Source organism: Pholcus phalangioides, unplaced genomic scaffold, assembly GCF_987345545.1.
Source record: "Pholcus phalangioides strain wild (caught in Gottingen) unplaced genomic scaffold, Ppha-v1.0 ptg000011l_1, whole genome shotgun sequence".
Classification (NCBI taxonomy): Eukaryota; Metazoa; Arthropoda; class Arachnida; order Araneae; family Pholcidae; genus Pholcus; species Pholcus phalangioides.
The window spans coordinates 39,710,978-39,731,952 of record NW_028301604.1 but is presented as its reverse complement, the minus strand read 5'-3'; the positions used below and the strand labels follow the sequence as shown (position 1 = coordinate 39,731,952).

At 36.9% G+C, this 20,975-nt stretch overlaps 1 protein-coding gene across 5 annotated transcripts in view; it reads right to left on the bottom strand.

Annotated features, from left to right (window-relative positions):
* sev (receptor protein-tyrosine kinase sevenless) overlaps positions 1 to 20,975 on the bottom strand; it is a 1,896,734-nt gene that overhangs the window by 1,082,526 nt on the left and 793,233 nt on the right. For all 5 annotated transcript variants that reach the window (XM_089239534.1, XM_089239532.1, XM_089239533.1 and 2 more), the window contains one exon: positions 10,160 to 10,353. In XM_089239534.1, the coding sequence (XP_089095660.1) occupies positions 10,160 to 10,353 (194 nt within the window). The remainder of the gene's footprint in view (positions 1 to 10,159; positions 10,354 to 20,975) is intronic.

Below are 20,975 nucleotides of genomic sequence, written 5' to 3'. Positions count from 1 at the left end.
CTATAAACAAATAGAATTTTGCTCAGCAAAGTTGAATAGTTTCGTCCTTGAATTTTATTTCCATTTCCCTCAATTGGGTGCTATAATATAAATCTCTGAGCACGTAAAATTGGGACAGCTCTCAAATATGACACCAACAAGGAATCAGCTTTCTCTAGATAGATAAAAATTATTGTACTTATATAGCTGTACCTTGTACTGAAATGACACTAAAGGATGTACTTCCTGAAATACCAAAAAACCTGTTTGTGTTTTTTGACCATTTACCATGTCTATTCAAAAATCAACGGGACTACATAGGGTTAATGCGCAAAAAAGTTGCTCTTCCTTCACATTTTTTTAATTGATGCAATAAAATTATTGCATCATTGATTTCATAATGATTTCATATCATCATATCAGATATTATCTACACCGAACTTTTGTCATTAATTACGCAATAATAATTTTCTCTTTATTAATACGCGAAAGAGCTCAGTATGGTGTTGCATTTTTCCTCTCTTTAAACACTGTACTCACTCAGACATAATATTTTTGTTTTGTTTGTTTATATTGAATTTTTTGCAAATCAAATACGGTACTCCTGTACTATATTGAAATGCACATTATTGAACACAAATGAAACGAAATTAAGTATTTCTGCTCGAAGAAATGCCGACCAATAAAAAACCAAAATATCAAATCGTAATATTTTCAGTGATTTTGTCCTCTTCACCCCCCCCCCACCTCTAAAGAGAAAAAGAAATGAACATGAAGTAAAATCATTTGTCAAACATTTTATAGGATAGCGGCTCTGGCTGCATAAGCCTATATGACCATGCTTTTTGAATTTTTCATCGAGTATAAATTTCAATACTGTTTTAAAACATTGAATGATTCCTGTTTTGATGTCATTTGAATATAGCCGATCTTGACAAATCAAAAACTATGTAGGAAACAGCCATATTCCTGAGGAGCCAAGCATGGTTTTTGCTGAAGAAGTTTTTTAGATTTTTTCAGGACTTACGGAGACGCCCCCCCCTCCTCCCATGTCGAAGCCACACTGTTTTCGTCATCCTATGATTCCACTCTAGCAATCACATGCAGAGAATGTTTGGTGCCGATACCGATTTTCTAGTCGCCATGGTGACCTGGAGCCCGAGATTTGTCAAACCCTGGTATATAGGGACAGGGTTCGTACCCTCCTTGAAAATCCTTAGAGAAAAAGTACATTTTCAAGTCGTTAAAAGTCCTTGAAAAAGTTATAATCATTTTCAAGGTGTTTGAATTTTTTTTCGTGAATTTCTTCCATCAATTTTTGTCTTACCCCCCCCCCCCCTCCCTCTTCCGCAATCCCCGCTAAACTACTTTCTGCTGAGATGGAAACGAACTGAACAACAACGATCATATGAGTTACGTCAGTGTTTCTCAAAGTGTGCGTAGTGGCTTCTAGCGGTGTAGCTAACCTTTATCAGGGGCGGCGCGACAAGCTGGAATATTGATTTGTATTTATTCTTTGAAAAGTGGTTCTTTTATAAGTAAAAATATCTACCAAGCTATTCCGTGGAGTCGCGGATGAACCATGAATTGGGCAAAAAGCCGCTGCTGACAAAAGTCAGAACCTTTGAGTTACGGGACAATGTTCAAAACAGAATACATGGTCACGCATATCTGAGGTATTTCTGAGCTTTAAAAGGTGTTGCTCTTAAATCTGACAGAAAAATACTGCACTTGAGATATTGCTCTGAAATTATTTCAAACTATTAAATTAATGAATGTCAGTTGCAAACAGGACCGCAAGTAGATGCTTGGTCGGCCAGGGTGAGCACGCATTTTGACGCCCCTTTGTAATGTTGAAGGAGAGTTAAATGGTGAAATTGGCACCCTCTCTGGTCCAGCGCATGGTGTACCAGAACCTTTGAACAGACTTTCCTGTAGGAACCGGGTATAACATATCGATATAACATATGTACTGAAAAAGGTCTTGGGGCCAGACTGGTCGTTGATCGCCTGCGGATGTGACCACGGAATGGAGGTGGCTTCAAAAATATCTGTTGCAAGTTCCGAAATGAACTGACTGCTAACGGAGGTTGATTGTTGACCGTAGATGCACGCAAAAACAGTTCTTTAAAGCAGAACTGATTTTTTTTCAAAAGAGCTGAACTCTATGCTTTATTGACTTTTTTCTTGAATATAGAAATCGAACAACACAGACGAATTTTTTGTTTAAGTTTATAAATAACGCATTTTTGTATTTCAAATCTTGAAAGGAACATCATAAGAGTGCTTGAGGTTTATGAAACAGCAATGTTATGTCAATCTTAGTGCTGTATTTCGAGTAATTTTTTTTTGTAATATAATTTTTTCTTGATTTCAATTTCATAAAATATGGTTTTGAATTACAATAATTTTTAGTTTTCTTAGGGAAATTTTTGCGGAAGAGTAAGGTAGAGATAACGTTTCAGTTATACGGTTTTTCATTTATACGACGCATTGACCCGACTGTTCGGCGACGTGCTTAAAACCTCGTTTATACGACGCGACGAATAAACGAGGTTCCATTGTATAGGGCTTGAGCCCCCCCAACATTTTCAATAACTTTACGCCCTTGTTCGTAAGTAATCTTGTATGATGAGGCGATTAGCGAATCGAATCCATCTTTTTTCATAGCAATGCCTTGTCTAGTAGGGTACCATTTGCTCTTGTAAAAGTTGAATTTCCAGACATGGATGAAGATGTAGATCTTTTGTAGCTGCAAACTTGAGCAAGGGTTGTATCTCCAATCATGTAAGAATGGTCTGGTAAGTTTTCTATCTGGAGCTGACCCTGTGAAAAGAAAGAAAACGCGTTAAAACATGACTCGTACACAAATACAGCTATTGTGATACATTTAAACCTACTCGGAATAAATAAAAAAATGAAAAACAAAATATTACATTACAAAATAAAATAACTAACCTCGGTTTTCAATTTCTTTGCTGGAGGACTTGAATCGGCCATAATTCAAGCGTATGTCTTTTGATTTACAGAACTCGAGCAGAAATGATGAGAAGCATAGACTACGAACAAGGTTTCAAAGAAACAGGACACACTCAGTGAAATCAATTCGCATTTGGACGAATGAGGTCCCAGAGAACCAAACCCTTTCCCCTAGTTTTACCTTGGATTTTCAAATCCAAACTCAATCACAAAAGGCATAAGCTTTCGATTAATAATATAAATAAGAGAGGCTAAAAAAATAAAACTGGTTTCCGATGTGATATGGTCAATAAAGTTCTAAGAGTGGACATTCTCCACGACATTTTAACCTTTATTCTTTCTCGCACATATGTTTTCAGAAGCTTCTCTCTTCATATGTGAATTCAATAAAATAATTATGCTTTAAGAAAAGTGATAAAAAAACTTAAAAATTATAAAAGTGATAAAAAACATTAAAAGGAGATAAGTGCTTCATACATTGGAACAAGAAAAAAATGTACATTTACTTTTTACATAAAATTGCAAGATTTAACGAAATAAAATGACTTTTCAGGTACTCCGGTTATCACATTATACAAAGAAATGCCTTATATTCTTAGGTTATTTTTTTTCATGTGTTTAACATAATGGGTTAAATTTCGTTCTTCTAGTTTTTCATAGATATCTCAGTGGATTTCAAAGATTCACTTAATAGTTACGCTTTCAATTAATTGATTTGTTCTCGACTCCCAAACAGGAGCAGCAACACAAAATGTTAAAAACGACAATATGAATATTGCAATATCAAAGTTGGTTAGACAAAAACAAATACATAGTTGTATGAGAATAAACACATGGCTAAACATCATTTGTGAATCACATCGAAGCTTATATAATTTCAAAGATAAAAGTGAGAGCATCCAATGAAAAACATGTGTATTAATAAAACAGACGCATAACCATCGTATGAAGATAAGTTAAAAACGAGAGATTTTAAAACTGTTGAAAATTATATTATTCTTGCAACCGACGTAGTTACTACGAATTTGAAAAAAAAAACTCTAACAAGATGTTATCTTTATTCTTTTTCTGCGTATTTTACAATATTAGATAAATATGGTAATTTTTTTGCTCATGTCACGAAATCAAAATGATTTTACTCAGAGATCATCGCTTCACTAAAATACCTTTATTGCTTTTTAACACATGTTCTGGGTGGTTTTCGACTTTTTTTTTCCCTCCCCTCAATATCTTCTACTTTTTTTACATTTAAATTAATTTTCATTTTGAAAATTAAATTTTGTAGTTTCCATTCACATAATTTTCGAATGATGTTCAATATGATGAGATGTAATTCAGTTTTTTTTCACATGACATTCTACCAATATGCATCAATTTCTTCTTATATATTTTCCTCGATTTTTCAAATTACCAATTTTTGATAACAAGACCCTGTTGTATATTTTTCTGTATAATTTTCACCAATTTTTAACAGAAAACTCCGTCTTGAGTGACTAAAATACGAATTCGATTAATCTATTATTTGTATACTCTTTGGATTCGCAATGTTTCAAAGAATTATTTTTTGATAAAACTTGCATTTTCTAGAAAAATATTTTTTTCTTCCGGGTCTCTTTATTCTAATGCTTACTTACCGCCGTAAAGTTATTCCGGCTTAGATGTTATCACTGTATGTTTCTTCGAATTTTTTTCATGTATTTTAGGAGTCCCAACGAAATGTCATTGAGGTTGGATAACTCACATCTCAACAATTCGAGACGTATAGCTGTGGAATCTGATTTTTCCTATCAGTAAAAAGTCGAATGCTACTTGGTGCTGATGTCTGAAAATCTGTCGATTTATCTATGTTTTGTGCCCATGTCCTATGTTTAGCGGTTTGATTTTGTATCAATAGTTTCAGAATTGCATGAGAAAGACCGCCGATTTTGTTATATGCAGTCGTCTATAACAGCACTATGAGAAGTTTATTGTATATAATTCATTTTTTAATTTAATAAATAAATATATTTACACCTATTTGGCCGATATATACTTCGTTCTTTTTATCTTTCTTTCAGGTCGAAAGAAATAAGAAGATTTACGTGTATCGCAAGAGCAAAGATGTCATAGGGTCGAGAGCATTCTACTAGCTTTTTGCTACTGCTCTCTTCCCTGTCCCAGCTTTCTTCACCATATTATGAATTAACTATTTTCTACCGTGTCCATTCAAACATTTTTTCTTTCTCTTTACATTTTCTTTCAAATATTGTAAAATATGTAATTTAATTGTAAACTCTAATTTGTATAGTATTATCGAAATTGACTGGGGACAAATAAATTATGTTATGTATGTTAAATTTTTTGGAATAGGATATAATCTGTCAGAATCGGGTTAGTCCAATTGTCATGCCTGTGACATCGTCATGGTAAGCATTGACACTCGATAAAATACGTTTCGAGATGATCCTGCATGATGTCAGTGAGAGCTCATGAGAAAGAAAGACTGTCAAATAATAATTTTAGACTTGGAGAATATAGAAAACTACATTCTAAGAAGTTCACAAAATTTTCGCATGAATGTAAAATCTTGCAAAAAATATGCTGAGCTTTCTTGATTACAAAAAAACTCTCATAAACTTTTTATTTTTTTGGAAGAGTTGAAACATCAGAATGCAAATTGACTCATAACGCTGTTGGCCTTAAATGTAAGAAAAAAACTCAAGTTTTTAAAGATAATGTACAAGAATTCGGTTCTCTGTGAAAAATGCACGTTTCTTAAATTATTGGCGATATTTTATTAAGTGAGAAATCAAAATAAGGAGAACCAAAGATAAAAATAACAACAGTCGATCTCGTTGTAACGTTTTTCGAAACCGTATTGACCGTTCTGTGAAAAGTTAAATTCCAAGAAAAATGGAGTTGGGAAATCCGATTATTCCTATCTGAAAAAGTCGAATACTACTTGGTGTTGGCCAACACACTATTGTAGGGCTAACATGCACGCGAGTATAACACAATCGAAGGATGAGAGAGGAATTCTCCCGCCAATTTCACATTTGTATAATAAGAAAAAAGAGAACCACACACGTAGCGATCACAAAACGCGCCATTTTTGGTCATCGTATTCAAGACATTTTTTTTTTTATTGTTGTGCTAGTCGCAACCGAGGGCGTAGAAAGAACGAAACGTGGGAGAAAAAAAAGCGCCGAAGCAGTAACGTCCATAACAAAAATAATAATATAATAACCACTAGGAGAAGAAAAGGGGGGGGGGATGAGAAAAGAGTTTGCCCGCTATCAGTCCATAAGATAAAAATATATATATATATATATATTGGCATAAAAGCATCAACCCCTAGGAGAAAAAAAAGGTGGGAAACAACCCCCCACCATCGAGGTAAAACTCCATGGCCAACAATAGGGAGGGAAGAAAGGGGGGAGCACCTGCAGCGCCCCCTAGCGGCGAACAAAACTCCCGACCAATAATAGGGGGGGAGGGGTCACTCTTGTCATGATAGTGCCCCCAATACTACTCGAGTCGATTACGTCTGGTTTTTTATCTGGTTTTTGAAAGAGTATTACTTGCCCTATCTAAAAGATGTTGGAAAATGTTTTTAGTTCCAGGCATTTGTTGAACAGCGTGTAGAAAAGAGTTGGGTTTTGTTTGTATACATGTTTGATTATCGGGCCGTCAATACTATCAGGAACCGGAGGCTTTGTTCGCGGGGATAAGTTTTATAATCCTATCCTGCTGGACTAAATGGAGGGTCATTGTAGGTCGGTGATGTCCCGTTTCGTTTTTCCCCGACTCATCCTTAGGCCAAAATAGTCCCGTTTCATCCGCGATCTCTTCTATCTCCTCCCACTTCCCTGGATTACTGTCAATCAAGATAAAACACCCCATGGTTTCACACTGAGAAGAAAGGCGAGTGATTGATTTTCCAGCAAAATGTCTGAAACAATTCATATTTGACTATATTACACAGGAATGTCCCGTATTTTTAGTGATATTCTCGTGTTTTCGGTCATTCTCACTTTTTTATTCACTTTTCAAGTTTTTTTTAACGAAGCATATTTGAATTGGCAATCTCTACTGAAATTATGAGTGAAGATAATGTTCATCACTTGTAAATTATATTTTATGATAATTATGGTAAATCAAAATTTCTCTGAAAAAATTCCCCTTGAAAAGTCAGTCTTGTGTACGCCTTTGACTTGGGGAGCGCTATGACGTCTGTCTATTTAAGTTGATTCGCTATCACAATAGTACGGTAATAGTAACAGCTAACACAATCATTTTTTTTATTGTTTCATTGAAACAGTTCTTACGGTGTACTGTATATGTATCTTTTGTGACAAAATGTAATCGAAGTACAATAGAACCTCAATTATTCGGGGTGGATTATCACGGGAGACGGATTTACCGGGATACGAAAATTTAAAAACTTCATGGGAGGTAAAAGAGTGACAAGAGAAATAATTGATCCTTAGAATAACGTAAGGTGTAGGATAACAACCGAGTAGGGAGAAATTTGGTAATTAGAAGAAGGTATTATATTATTGAAGTCAGCGCCATAAATTTATTTTGTTGGGGGGGGGGGATTGTGGTAGAATAATAGACAAGCGTGTTATTCTTCATGGGGGGGGAGGGTTAGAAAAAAGTTTGCCCGCTTTCAGTCCATAAGGAAAAAAATATATATACATATATATACTGGCATAAAAGCATCAATCCGTAGGAGAAAAAAAAGGGGAAAAACAACCCCCCACCATCGAGGTAAAACCCCCCTGACCAACAATAGGGAGGGAAGAAAGGAGTGAGCACCTGCAGCGACCCCTAGCGGTGAACAAAACGCCCGACCAATAATAGGGAGGGAGGAAAAGGGGGGATCACTCACCCTGTTGTCCGTAGGAGAAAAACTTTTGACTCAAAGACTCAACTTGTATTTGGAATCTCAAAACTATAACTTCGGCTTTAGGTCAGGTAATTCTGTAGACGATGCCCTCAACCTAATACTCACTAAAATTAACGAATTCAAGGGCAAAGAACTGGACGCCGCCTTTATAAGCATCGATATTAAAGGAGCTTTTAACAACCTGACCTCAATATAACAAGAACTGTCCTAAGCTCCCCTTCCCAACAATATTAAATCAATGTTTTCGGACCTCCTATCAAATAGACATGTTCTTAATCACAACACTGGAAGGTCTGGCGGTTAGAAAACCGGATATTGTCTGTCCACAGGGTTCGTGTAGCGGGCGAGCTTTGTGGAATATTGTGGCCAATCGAGCCCTAAAAATCCCCTCCCGGAAGATGGCCCATATTCAGGCCTTTGCTGAGCACTTTTTCTTTGTGATAGGGTCAGTTAATGTATCACAGTTAGCGACAAAGGCAACTAAAATTCTTAACGATTTTTAGAATTGGCTTAATGAACATAACCTCAAAATTTGAACAGAAAAAACACAACTTCTCTGTTTCACAAAAAATAAATATCCCCCTATGATCAAAATTAATGGTAAAAATATTAAATGTTTGAAAAATCTCAAATATTAACCACCCAAACCACCCAAAAAGACTTCAACTGGAAATCACACATCAATAAACGCAAACTAGAAGCGACTCGCTTCCATTTTAAACTAACTAAAATAGCAGACAAATCTTGGGGCATGTCACAAAGCATTAGGAACACCATCTACAAGACGGTAGTCGAGAGATTCTTAGCCCATTGTACCTCAGCTTGGTATACGCATCCAACCAAAGAAACACAACAGGAAGAAACCCACCTGAGTTTTTTTGTTTGTTTTTGGGGGAGGGGAGGGTTGAGGAAAATTGGAGCAACTGTGGTTATGTTGCGAAATTGTTGTTCACATTTTGTAGTATTTGGTAGCTTCAACATTTTGGTGGTTTTACTTTCTTGCGAAAATTAAGCTTTGTAATGAATTATGCATTAAATGATTGAAAAATAAAAATTTTATGCGCTTCTGTGTCTGATTTTTTTTCTCCTATTTCAATATTTTTTTCATACTGAATAAGCAGTTTACGAAATTTCTTTAATGAGCAAAAAGTTGTATTTCACTACATGGAATTAGGCTATAGATTTTGTATTGCTAATGCAAATAAACTTGGTTTCAGAATGTGTTTGATAGAACATGCCATATTTTGCAAACAGACTATGTATTTATATGCTGCGAAAAATCGCAGAAAATGGTCTGCAAAGTTCGAAGAACTTGGCTATTGCAGAGAATGTTTTGCAAGAAAGCCATGCTTGGGGGGGGGGGAACAGGGAACAAACCCTTGGAGCAGGCCCGGTAAAGAGGGAAGAAACGAACATTACGAAAGCCCCGACTCACTTTGGCCGAGATCATTTTGGAACTATCTCCATCAGTCTTGGGGTCTCAGTATTCAATGGTATTAAATAACAAGCAATATCGTTCTAGAAACACTTGAGAAATCTCTGCATAATGATGCTTCTTCACATTTTTATAAACCAAAGCAAGAATTTCTAAGTCTTGCTTCATAGAATTGCAATACTTAATAAGCTGTTATCTACGATGAATGTAAAATTATCAAATACAGTATCATTTGACGGCATTTCGTTGATGGGTGGTAACAACTCAAAGTATCGTTATGTTCAGTGTCAAAGAACAATATTTTCAACTACAACCCTCTCAGCGGCATTTGCGAGACATTTCACCTAACTTGATGCTTGAATTATGCAATTACGAGACATCGCACTTCCTTAAAGCCTTCTTATTTCGATTATGACGAGCTCAAAAACTGTGGTGTGTTTTTCCACTCAAGCATGTTTTCCAACCCCCTCCCCCAACCTGTCAGATCAACTGCCAGTGAGCGCTGGTGAGTCTGCTTTTGTTCGCGTTTTGATGACAGGAAAAAAGAGGGACGTTGTTCGAAATTAACTTTTTCTGCCCTTTAGGGTACTCTAGGAATAAGTGTAAAGGAGAATAATAGAAAATGTAGAGCTATTCCCTTTCTCGGTTTTATTTTGGTCGGCATTGCGACGGAAAGTACAGAATAGAAAAAATGTTCAATCTTCAAAAAAGATGTGGCATATACAGAGGGTTTAGTGATTTCCACTGTGCCTGTAATAATGCGGATCCGTGAAAAAAAGGTTAAGATATACAGTGTTATCACTCTGCAAAACTGCAACGACAGTGACTTTGTTATGGTACTACTACAGCCCATGAACGGTTCGCTATTCACTTACCTGACCATCTTCAAGCATGTACAATAAGTCATTCAGGTAGTCAACTGACAGCAGCGTAGGATACTGAATATCATCTTTTAATATTACTTTTGAATTTCTTTGAGATGCACCAGCAATATTTATCTCCATACACTTAACATAGCCATGAACGTCAGACAAAAATAAAGAATTTTTCTTTATATGAATGGCCAAACCTGGTGAGACACAAGCCAATGAGAAAACATGATATAAACTACAATCGGATATTTGAAATAAATCAGCATGTTAACAGATATTATTTTTGACACAAATACGTCTTACAAATCTGAATGCCCATTGAGCGTCACGAAAATACCTCAGACTCTTAATCAAAAACCTTTTTGATAGAACGTGCGTACTTCATTGAAGAGACCAATATATTCAATGCGACAAATATTAAATCTCTGAATTCGAAGTAATTTCGTAGAATGATGAAACTATTGTTTCGAAAACGCAAAATACTAATTAATCAAAAGAATCACCTTGCCCGAAACTATAGAAAATATTTACAACGTGATGAGGACAAATCACATTTCATAACAGACCGACATATGTTTCAGTACTCAGTACTCATGGGTGCCGCTATCAAGGTGGAAAAACACGTTCTGTCCCAACGAAAAAACGTGGTCAGAATGAAAGAGCGGTCAGAGTTGTTTCCTTCACTTCAGCATTTTTATTATCAGTTTTGACGTCATAGTTTTTGCTTTCTGTTGCTAGTGACATCATATGTCTAGCGTGGCCCCCTCTTTGAATATTCTTCAAATTTTTTTTTTTTTCAAAATTAAAATGTTTTAGGGCAAGGGAATGGAGGGCTTAACTTTATTAAAGTTCGATCACCATTTCTTTTAGACTTCTTTGAGGGTATTTATATAAACGCCCTCTATTCCATTATACCCTACCACATTTTCATTTTGAAAAAACATTTGAAAAATATTCAAAGGGGCCAAGCTAGACATATGATGTCACTAACAGCAGAAGGCAACAACTATGACATCAAAACTGATAATAAAAATACTGAAGTGAAGGAAACAACTCTGACCGCTCTTTCATTCTAACCACGTTTTTTTTCATTGGGACAGAACGCGCTTTTCCTCCGTGATAACGGCACCCATGAGTGTCGAAAAATATGTCGGTTTGTTATAAAATGTCATTCGTCCTCATCACGTTCTGAATATTTTCTACGAAACAATAAACCTGTCTTTTCACGACAAAAAAAAATTGCGTGAAAATCTTGCGCGATGGAAGTGAAACATCTAGGTACTGTTAAGTCTAACGACTAACTACTAAACTAAACTGCTTGATAAATGCTAAGGAACAGTTATTTTTCGTTATATCTAGCGATAGACATCCTTCATAGAAATGAATGTTGGTACATGTTTAATAGACATCCTGAAGTATATTACGCGAAATAGGACAGATAGCGCTACATCGCGAAAAAAATAAGCAAATGAAATATAGATGTTCCTTACAGAAATTGTGAACAGTTACAAAAACTACTCGTTCTTATGGAAATAAGGACAGATATGATAGATCGCTAGTATGAAGATTCTTGGTGTGACCTCCTAGGACACTGATGCCCATTTGGCATCTGTTGTGCATGCCGTTCACCAAACTGTTTAGGAGAACTTGAGGAATTTATTACCGTTCGTCCTTTGAGGTGATTTCAGTTCCTGTATGGTTCGAAGAAGATTGTTTCTTTGAGCAAAACGTCTGCCGAGTTCTGGAAGCTGTGGGAGGATCACCATTTCCTCAAGAATATAAATGTATCAGCCTAGTGAAAAAATAAACAGAAAATCCTCTTTTTTCTGGCAAGATCCCCCGCAGACCTTGAAAATAGTATTAGCACTCGAAAATTTGCGAAAACCATTTATCGACAACTAAATAATTTTGGCTTATATGTAAGGAAGTCTGTAAAATGCATTCCGCTATGACCCCATCATCGTCGAAAAAGTTTACGTTGATGTACTGAGTATATTTGTTGGGAACAGGGGTCCAAAGTCATGTCCTCTGACAAATCACGTTTCAGCATTTACAGTGAATCTGGACTGCAGCTACTGTGGAGAAAGCAGGGAACTATCAAGAGAATGTCCGAGAAATTGATCGCTATGGCCAAGGAGTAATGGGTAATGGCCAAGGTTTGTTCGGGTATCACGCACAATGGATAGAACTGCGCTTCATATCTTCGATGGAGATATTGTAGAATTTCAGCGGTATTGCACCGACATTCTCCTGGGTCATGTCCGTCTTTTCCGAGATGTAGTTGGTCCGCACTTTCTGTTCATGAATAAAAATGACCGTCCGCCTAGAACAAATATACACTAGCAAGTGAAGATATTGAGCACATGCTATGGGCTGCATATATTCACCAGATCTAAATTTTATTGAGCACGCCTGGAATCGGCAGATGTTTTGCTCCAAAACACAACCCTCCTCGAACCATACAGGAGTTAAATCAAAACTGTCTTAATGAACGAATGGGACAAACTCTCTCAACAATTTGCTCTCCTCGACAATTTGGTGGCAGCAAGCACAACAGATATATCATTTTCGAGGGAGGTCACACTACATAATATGACAATCTCATATCTGTCCTTATTTCCAGCAGAACGAACACTTCTCATAAGTTTTTACAATTACTGCAAGGATCATATTTTTTTCTTTTGCTTATCTTTTTTTGCCATGTGTCTATTAAACATGTCAACTTTCATTTTTTAAGGATGTCTATCGTTAGCTTTAACGAGTTGTTAGTTGTTAATTTGACATTGATCCTTAGCATTTGTCAAGCCGTATAGATCAGTGTTTCTCAACCGCCGATTCATACCGGGCCGCGAGTGATTATCATTTCATTTTCCGTTGATCATGTATTTGATCGGGCCTTCGACTCACAAAAATGAATTAAACCGTGCCGCGGGCTTGAAAAAGTTGAGAACCACTGGTTTTGCTAGCTGAAATGAAAAGTATAAAAACTTTTGATTCATAATGTCACGATAATACGGGTTGAATGACCGTTTAATACCCTTGGGAATCTCATAAACACAAATTGTTAAGTGATGCACATCAAAGCATGATTTTAAATTTGTTCAAATCAAATTGCAGACATAATAAATTGCAGAATACCGATACAAGTACGTAAATAGCAACAATGCAGAAACGTTATTAGAATATAAAATACAAAAAAATGAAAATTAGGTTTATGAATGGTCGAGTAAAAGTCTTACCCGTACTGGCCACCAGAATAAAGTTAGATAGAGTTGATGTTTAAAGACTGTTATAAAGCAAATTATTAATCAGTGGAAATTACAGATAATATGGAATAATAAAGAAAAAAAGAAACGAAGAAAAAATAAAAATTTATAAGGAATAAGGAAGAAATACAGTATGATCGGCAAGTGGGAACATGTGTTACATAAAATGGGAAATTTATTAATTAAATGTATAAAAAACATGATTGCCAGGCAAAAAAGAAATAATTGCGTTCCAGAAATAAACTTCATTAGAAATGGGAGACATATATTGAGACAATTCTTTTCGGAATGCACAGCATGAAGTGTTAGTTGAAAAATCAGGAGGTTATGTATTATAAATTTCAGGTGGTAAATAGATAAACTGTTTGCGAAATATTTCCTTTTTGTGTAGAGAAATTTCACACATTTCACCGGGTCTTATCAAAGATATTTTGTTTTTGGAGAACTCACCGGTATGCCGGAAGTCAAAAATGATTAGTGTTGCTAACCTGATTACCCTCGGTAATCAGGCACATATCAGACCGGGAATACATTTAAATTATTTAAATTTTTTAATAAATAATATAATTATTCAAATTATTAATAATTATTATTTAAATTAAATTTAAATTCATTTAAATTATTTAAAAACTAATTTACGCCATAGTTCATTTTACAAAACACCATATAAAGACAAAAATGAACTGAACTTACTGAACTTTAAATATCAATTTAGAGTATTATATATTTTACTAGCAATTAGGGGCAATTCAAGTATTACGTAAGCAGATTTTTAGCCATTTTTGAACCCCCCCCACCTTGTCAGCAAATGTCAGCGAAACACTGAACCCCCTCCCCCCTCGTCAGCAGCTTAGAATAATTCATATCTTTAAAAAAGGTGGTTGACGACGTAAGCAACCTTCAAACCCCTCCCCCTCCCCCCTTGTCATCAAAAGTCAGCAAATCCGAAACCCCCCCCCCCTTCGATGCTGACGTAATACTTGAATGACCCCTTACCCGCGGCTTCACGTACGTCAATTTGGTAATTTGAAATTACACGGCGATGATTCCCCCATATGACATTTGAACCCCTTATGACCCCCTTGTGGGATGGATTTTCAGAAATCCCGTTTTAGTGGATATCTACATTATTGAATATAATACTGACTCAACTTCATATTTATGGACGCAGCGATTATATATAACCTTTGAACCCCAGGGTGGGGGGAGGGTTGAATTTTGAAATAATCCCTTCTCAGTGATACTCTCAATATGGCTCTGTTAAACAAATGCTGACCAAATTTCATATTTATAGCTTCAGTGGTTTCAGCTCGGCGTGATTTCTCCATATGACCTCCCCCAATGAACCCCCCTTATCATCACCCCCCCTTAAGGGCCGAATTTCGAAAAAAATCCTTCTTAGTAAGTTGATGAATAAATTTAAAATGTCAATGTCATGAAATAAAACTACTGACCAAAATTCAGCGATTTCGTCTATGCGGGATTTCTCTATGTTACCTTTTGACCCCCTTAAAATCGAATTCCTAAAAACCCCGTCTTGGTTGATCTTTACGTCATGAAATAAAAATTCTGACCCAATGTCATAAAATTCTGTGGTTTCGGCTTGGAGTGATATATCTCTATGTTAACTTTGATAACAGATTCTCACATTATACAAACTCATTTCGCAGTCGATTAATCTGTATACGGGGTGATTATAAAAAAACTATCCCGACATATGGGCCTCTAACTATCATACCATTCACAGAAACTGAATGAAATTTTGGCATAAGGTGTTTTGAGGTATGCGCTCAAGAATGATATGGAAAACAACAGTGTCACTAACAGTTACGGTTACAGTGAGAAAATTTCGAAAATATCAAATGGCAACACCAAGTTTTTTGTATTGGAATGCGATCTCCATACTGTAAAACACTAAATAGCGTTGGAATGGCACCTGTAGCACGAAAATCCCCGGAGCTAGGCAAGGAAAAAGTAAAAAGGACTTTGCCGTGCACCAGAGCATTAATGTTCGTTTCATTCGTCACACCGTTTCTTCGGCTGAGATCCCAGCCTGATTAGTCCTCCACAAGGTCATGTGGAAAATTTGTGAAACACAATAAAATGCTTTATTTTATGCTGCTTCTCTGTCCTTATTGGTTGTCCTCAGTTTTAGCCTATCTACCGCCGGTGATTTTCATGCTACAGTTGCCGTTCGAACGCTATTTAGGGTTTTTCACAATGGAGATCACATTCCAATACAAAAAACTTGGTGTTGCCATTTGATATTTTCGAAATTTTCTCACTGTAACCGTAACTGTTAGAGTGACACTGTTGTTTTCCATATCATTCTTGAGCGCATACATCAAAATACCTTATGCCAAAATTTCATTCAGTTTCTGTGAATGGTATGATAGTTAGGGGCCCATATGTCGGGATAGTTTTTTTATAATCACCCTGTATATAAAATAACATGTCCTGACTGACTAATTCCTCATCTGCGCACAGTGGTCAATATAGCGAATTTAGGAGGGAAAAAATGTTTTCTCGAAAACTAATGAATATTTTTGAAAAATTCTTTTTGCTTCACATCAAAAATAGGCATCCACACGGGCTGAGAAGTACAATTGAATAATAATAACGTTTGGTAATTTTAAAACTACTTTGGCATGATTACTACGTTTTCTACATTTTTGCAATTCTTTCCATTTCAATGAAATAATTACTTATTTCTAATTAATCTTTCCATCTTTTACTGATGTTTCCTACTTTTCTGATTGACTGTCTCCAAAATAATAATGAATCACTCATATTTATTACGAATAATATTTAAAAAATAATAGTAATACCAAACCAAAACAAAATATTGCCGTGAAAACTGGGGGGAACACTTAATTGAAGTTTAATATGTAAAAAATCAAGATTTTCACTCAAAAAATAATAAATTATTCTTTTATAACACAAAACATTAAAAATAAACAGTGCAAATAAACAAAATCTGATTTGGGGGATTGATCACCGATTGAACATTTCAAATCGGAATGAAATTTTTCATAAAAAACAACCAAACTCCGCTGATTATTAAATACTTACAAATTTATACTCGCAATTCTGCAAACACTTAAAAATATATATTATTTCATTTACGGAATTAATTTACGTTTATGTACAGTAATTTTGCATATAAATTAAAAATTTACCTAAAACGCACCCACCTTCTGCGTAGTGTCAATCACTGTAAGACTCTGAGGATGTGCTTGTTTTCTCCCTTTTCTGTCTCGCTAAATTTCAGCAAAGTCAAAACCTCTTTTGGCAATGCTCCCCTTTTTGGGGCAGTTTTTTGTGGGCAGTTCTCGTATAGAAGATACTAGATGATCTGATGATATAAGAAGATAGTTCATCAAATCTTCATTAGTTGTTTGACGTGAAATTTCTCTTGATCTATATTCTCCGGCTTGCTTATAGTCTTTATGTCTGGATTCTTGTGCTTCCTCCGTCAACTGATCAACGGGAAGTAGCCAATGTTGTATAACATCTGCACCATGAACCAAAACTTTGTAAACAGTAACTGGCACGTAAAACCAACTGTAAAGTTACACATAAAGCTTTGCAGTAGTGTTTGCGAACTCTCTAAATTTTTTGACATCTATTTCATGTTAGAGGCCGTACGTTGGCCGGATGATGTAAGACTGGCTTGTGCTGCATAGCACAACTCGCTGATTCTACACTACTGGCCACCCAAATTGCAACACCAAGAAAGACAAGAGATATCGCAACAATATTTATTTTGTAGATAACATGTTGACCTAGCATCAAATGATTAAATTTATAGACTTCTGTGAAGTGTGGTTCCTGCCAAAATTAGTAGCCAGAGTAGCCGCCATTGTTGGAGATCACCGCTGCCACACGCCTCGGCATTGATTCAAAGAGACTTTGGATGTGTTCTTGGGGTACAGCAGACCAAGCAGCTTCCACGCGTTGCCAAAGTTGATCTGGTGTGGCAGCTGAGGATGTAATCTGGGTCAATCGTTGAGCAACCATGGACCACATGTTTTCTATCGGCGAAAGATCCGGAGAGCGAGCTGGCCAGGGAAGCAAGTCAATCTGGCGATTGACGAAGAACCTTTGGACAATGCGTGCCACGTGTGGTCGCGCATTATCCTGTTGAAATATGGCTGTGGGCAAGCCCTGATGGTAAGGAAGGACAACTGGCTCCAACACCTCGGAGATGTAGCGCTGGCTTTTTAAAGTACCGGCAATGCGTACTAGAGGAGTGCGAGAGTGATATCCAATACCGCCCCATACCATACCCGGTGCAGGACCAGTGTGGCGGTGCATAACGCAGCTGTTCAGCATCCTCTCTCCACGGTGTCTCCAGACTCGAATCCGACCATCGTGGTGTTGCAGACAGAAGCGTGACTCGTCAGTAAAGACAATTTCATTCCATTGTGCCGTCCACATCCTTCTTTCGTCGCACCATTGGCGGCGGAGACGTCTGTGGTTCTGTGTCAAGGGTAGACGAAGCAATGGACGTCTTGCGGACAGACCACTCTGCTGTAAACGGCGTCGAATGGTACGCGCAGACACTGGATGATGCGGTACAGACTGAATGTGGCTGAGCGATCCGTCACTGCCATACGCACAATACGCCTGTCATCACGTGAAGTGGTGCACTGAGGTGGATGGGATCGAACACATCGGTCCGTCGTACCCTCCTGCATCCAACGATCACATATCCGCATTACAGTTGTTTGGTTTCGTCCAACACGACTACCAATTTCCCTGAAAGATAATCCACAATCTCGGTAGGCCACTATCCTTCCTCTGTCGAACTCGGATACTTGATCAAAAAATGATCGCTGTTTTCTACGAGGCATAATTGATCGTTTTTTGAAAAAACCACAAGAAAAACACAATTGCCGTACTTCAAATCGTCGAAATCTCCAAGCCTTAAATAGCGCTTTGAAGTGGCGCCACAGGCGCGCGTGATGTGCGTCTGCGCTGAAATTCTAATCATTTGCATATCTCACCTCCGCTAATGCATGTTGTGAATTTCATATTATTTGCATGCTTCCTTCAGGGTGTTGCATTTACGGTGGTCAGCAGTGTATGTTCTTCCAAAATATTTTTTTATTTTTGCCTTCTTGGTCCTCGGGCCCCTATCTTCGAAATTCTTTTGAGGTCTGCTCCGATCTTTCTGGACTATTTTGGATGGAACAGCTATTTTCCCTTGTAACCATGCTGAATTTTTGTCGAGGAAACGTGTCAAGGTCTTGTTACTAGATCTCCACTTTTTTGATAAAAAACTGATGAAACATTTGATTTTCAAACGAAACTTACTACTCTTGGCTTTCAGGCTATGCTCCAATTTTGACTTTTCATCAATATATTGGATTAACAGATTTGCAGACTTTTTAAAAGGCAAGCTCAACCCACCATTAGCGCAAATAACGTCAAACAACTCTAGACGAGTCACACATAAGGCCATTTCAAAAATTTTTTACGTAAAAAAGGGCGGCTGGGAGCGGCTACGCATAATGCAAAACGTTCACCAACAACATGTAAAATATCCGAAAAAACATTTTACGATTGAACAGAGTTAAACTTTTTTTATAACTCACTTTTTGTGCTCAAAACTACTCAAAAATAAGCCAAACTTCAAGGACGAATTACGAAAATTATTTCCTCTACTCGGAGCTTGGAAAATATCGAACCGAAAAGGACAAAGAACTAAAAATGAATAGCAAAACGAATTTCATAGTTCCACTCAAATGCAACCGAACGACAACCTAGGGAAGTTAAGCTTTTCATCACATTTCGGCGAGAGCCCCATCTGAGTCAGTCATTACCCTCCTTTGAACCCCCGGAGCCCCCCCCCCCCAATGTAAACAAATATCACAAAACAAATATCACCTCAAGATGCACCAGACATTACCAGACATTACCTACACACCCATATGGTTTTTTTCTCCGAAGCAAAAACTTCATTTTTTATTTTTTTCCAGCTAATTTCCCGATTTGGACCACTGTGCGGCGTGCCAAAACCGGTGAAGCTATAAATATCTAATTTGGTCAATAGTTTTATTTTATGACGTAAAGACTCACTAAGAAGGGTTTTTTCGAAATTCGACCCCCGACCTCCTGGTCGAATCATTACATTAATGATGGAGGTGTTTCGATACATTAATTTTTTTTTAGCAAAAAAAATTGGTTTGGTGACAGATCAGCACGGTGCGTTTCCGCACAATCAAGTCCCCCCCCCCCCTTCTTAAATTTATTCTTTTTTTTCTTTCTACTCCTTTCTTTTATTCCCTTGCTGAAGTGCATAGGAGTTGTACAGACGCTGTATCCACATTAGTTCAACTAATTTTTATCACTAGAATGTCGAATGTTTATGGAATATTTCACTCCAAAATATTTCTTATCCATAAATGTTACGGTATTACCCATAAATGTTACGCATCACTAATCACATCGGTAAACCGGATGAATTTTAATGTGTTCCATTTGATGGGTGATTAACCATAATTTCCAATTGAAGTCTGTATATTTGGTAAATATAAAAAAGAATTACCACTTCTGTTCTCTTCATTTAACCAGTTTATTAGTTGGCGATACGTCCACGAGACATGTATTTTGCCATAAAAATTAAATTAAAATAAGTACCGAAAGATTTTCTTCACACACATAATTATCCACAAATAAAATCAAGATTAACGATAGAATACATAATTTCTGGTAAATTATAGTACCGTATATACTCGTGTATAAGCCGACTCGTATATAAGCCGAACCCCCCCCCCCTTCAGGACCACCAAAACCACAATAAATTGAAAACCCGTGGATAAGCCGACCCCCAAAAAATCAGTGCATTTTAGAGAAAAACATTCTTACATTTCCATGCAAAATGAATATTGTACGGAAATTTACAATATAAAATGATTCAAACTTTTTAATCCGTTTCTTCTGAGTCTCCAAGCTCATCGTAATCCATCAGATCATCATCATATGGGATATGGCATCTTCGTTTTTATCCTGATCTGGGCAGTCATCTCCATTGTCACTCTCAAAGAGGATATCATCTTCAGTTCCGTCCATCGCATTGCTGGTACAACACTTTTTGAAGGATCGGATGATAATTTCGGCGGAAACAGAATTCCACGCCGCATGTACCCATTGGCACACTAGGCCAATGTCAGGTTTCTTCAAGGCACCACTATTTTGTAGTTTCTTTATCATCGGAACTCATTCATTCGATCCTCAAATTACTCAAATGGTCTTCAAATAAAGGTTTGTTGATGCTCACATCTAAGGGCTGTACAATCGACGTTAGCCTACCTGGTATTAACGCCAATGATATTTTCGATTTCTTTGCCTCGGCTTTGACATTATTGGTTCTGTGGGGTTTGAACATATCTCATACCAATAATGCCGCCTACAAAAATGACTACTGATTGCGGGGGTCGATATTTTGTCATCAAAAACTGACCCGAGTATAAGCCGACCCCCCCCCCCCCCCCCACTTGAGGAACGAATTTTTCCACAAAAAAACTCGGCTTATACACGAGTATATA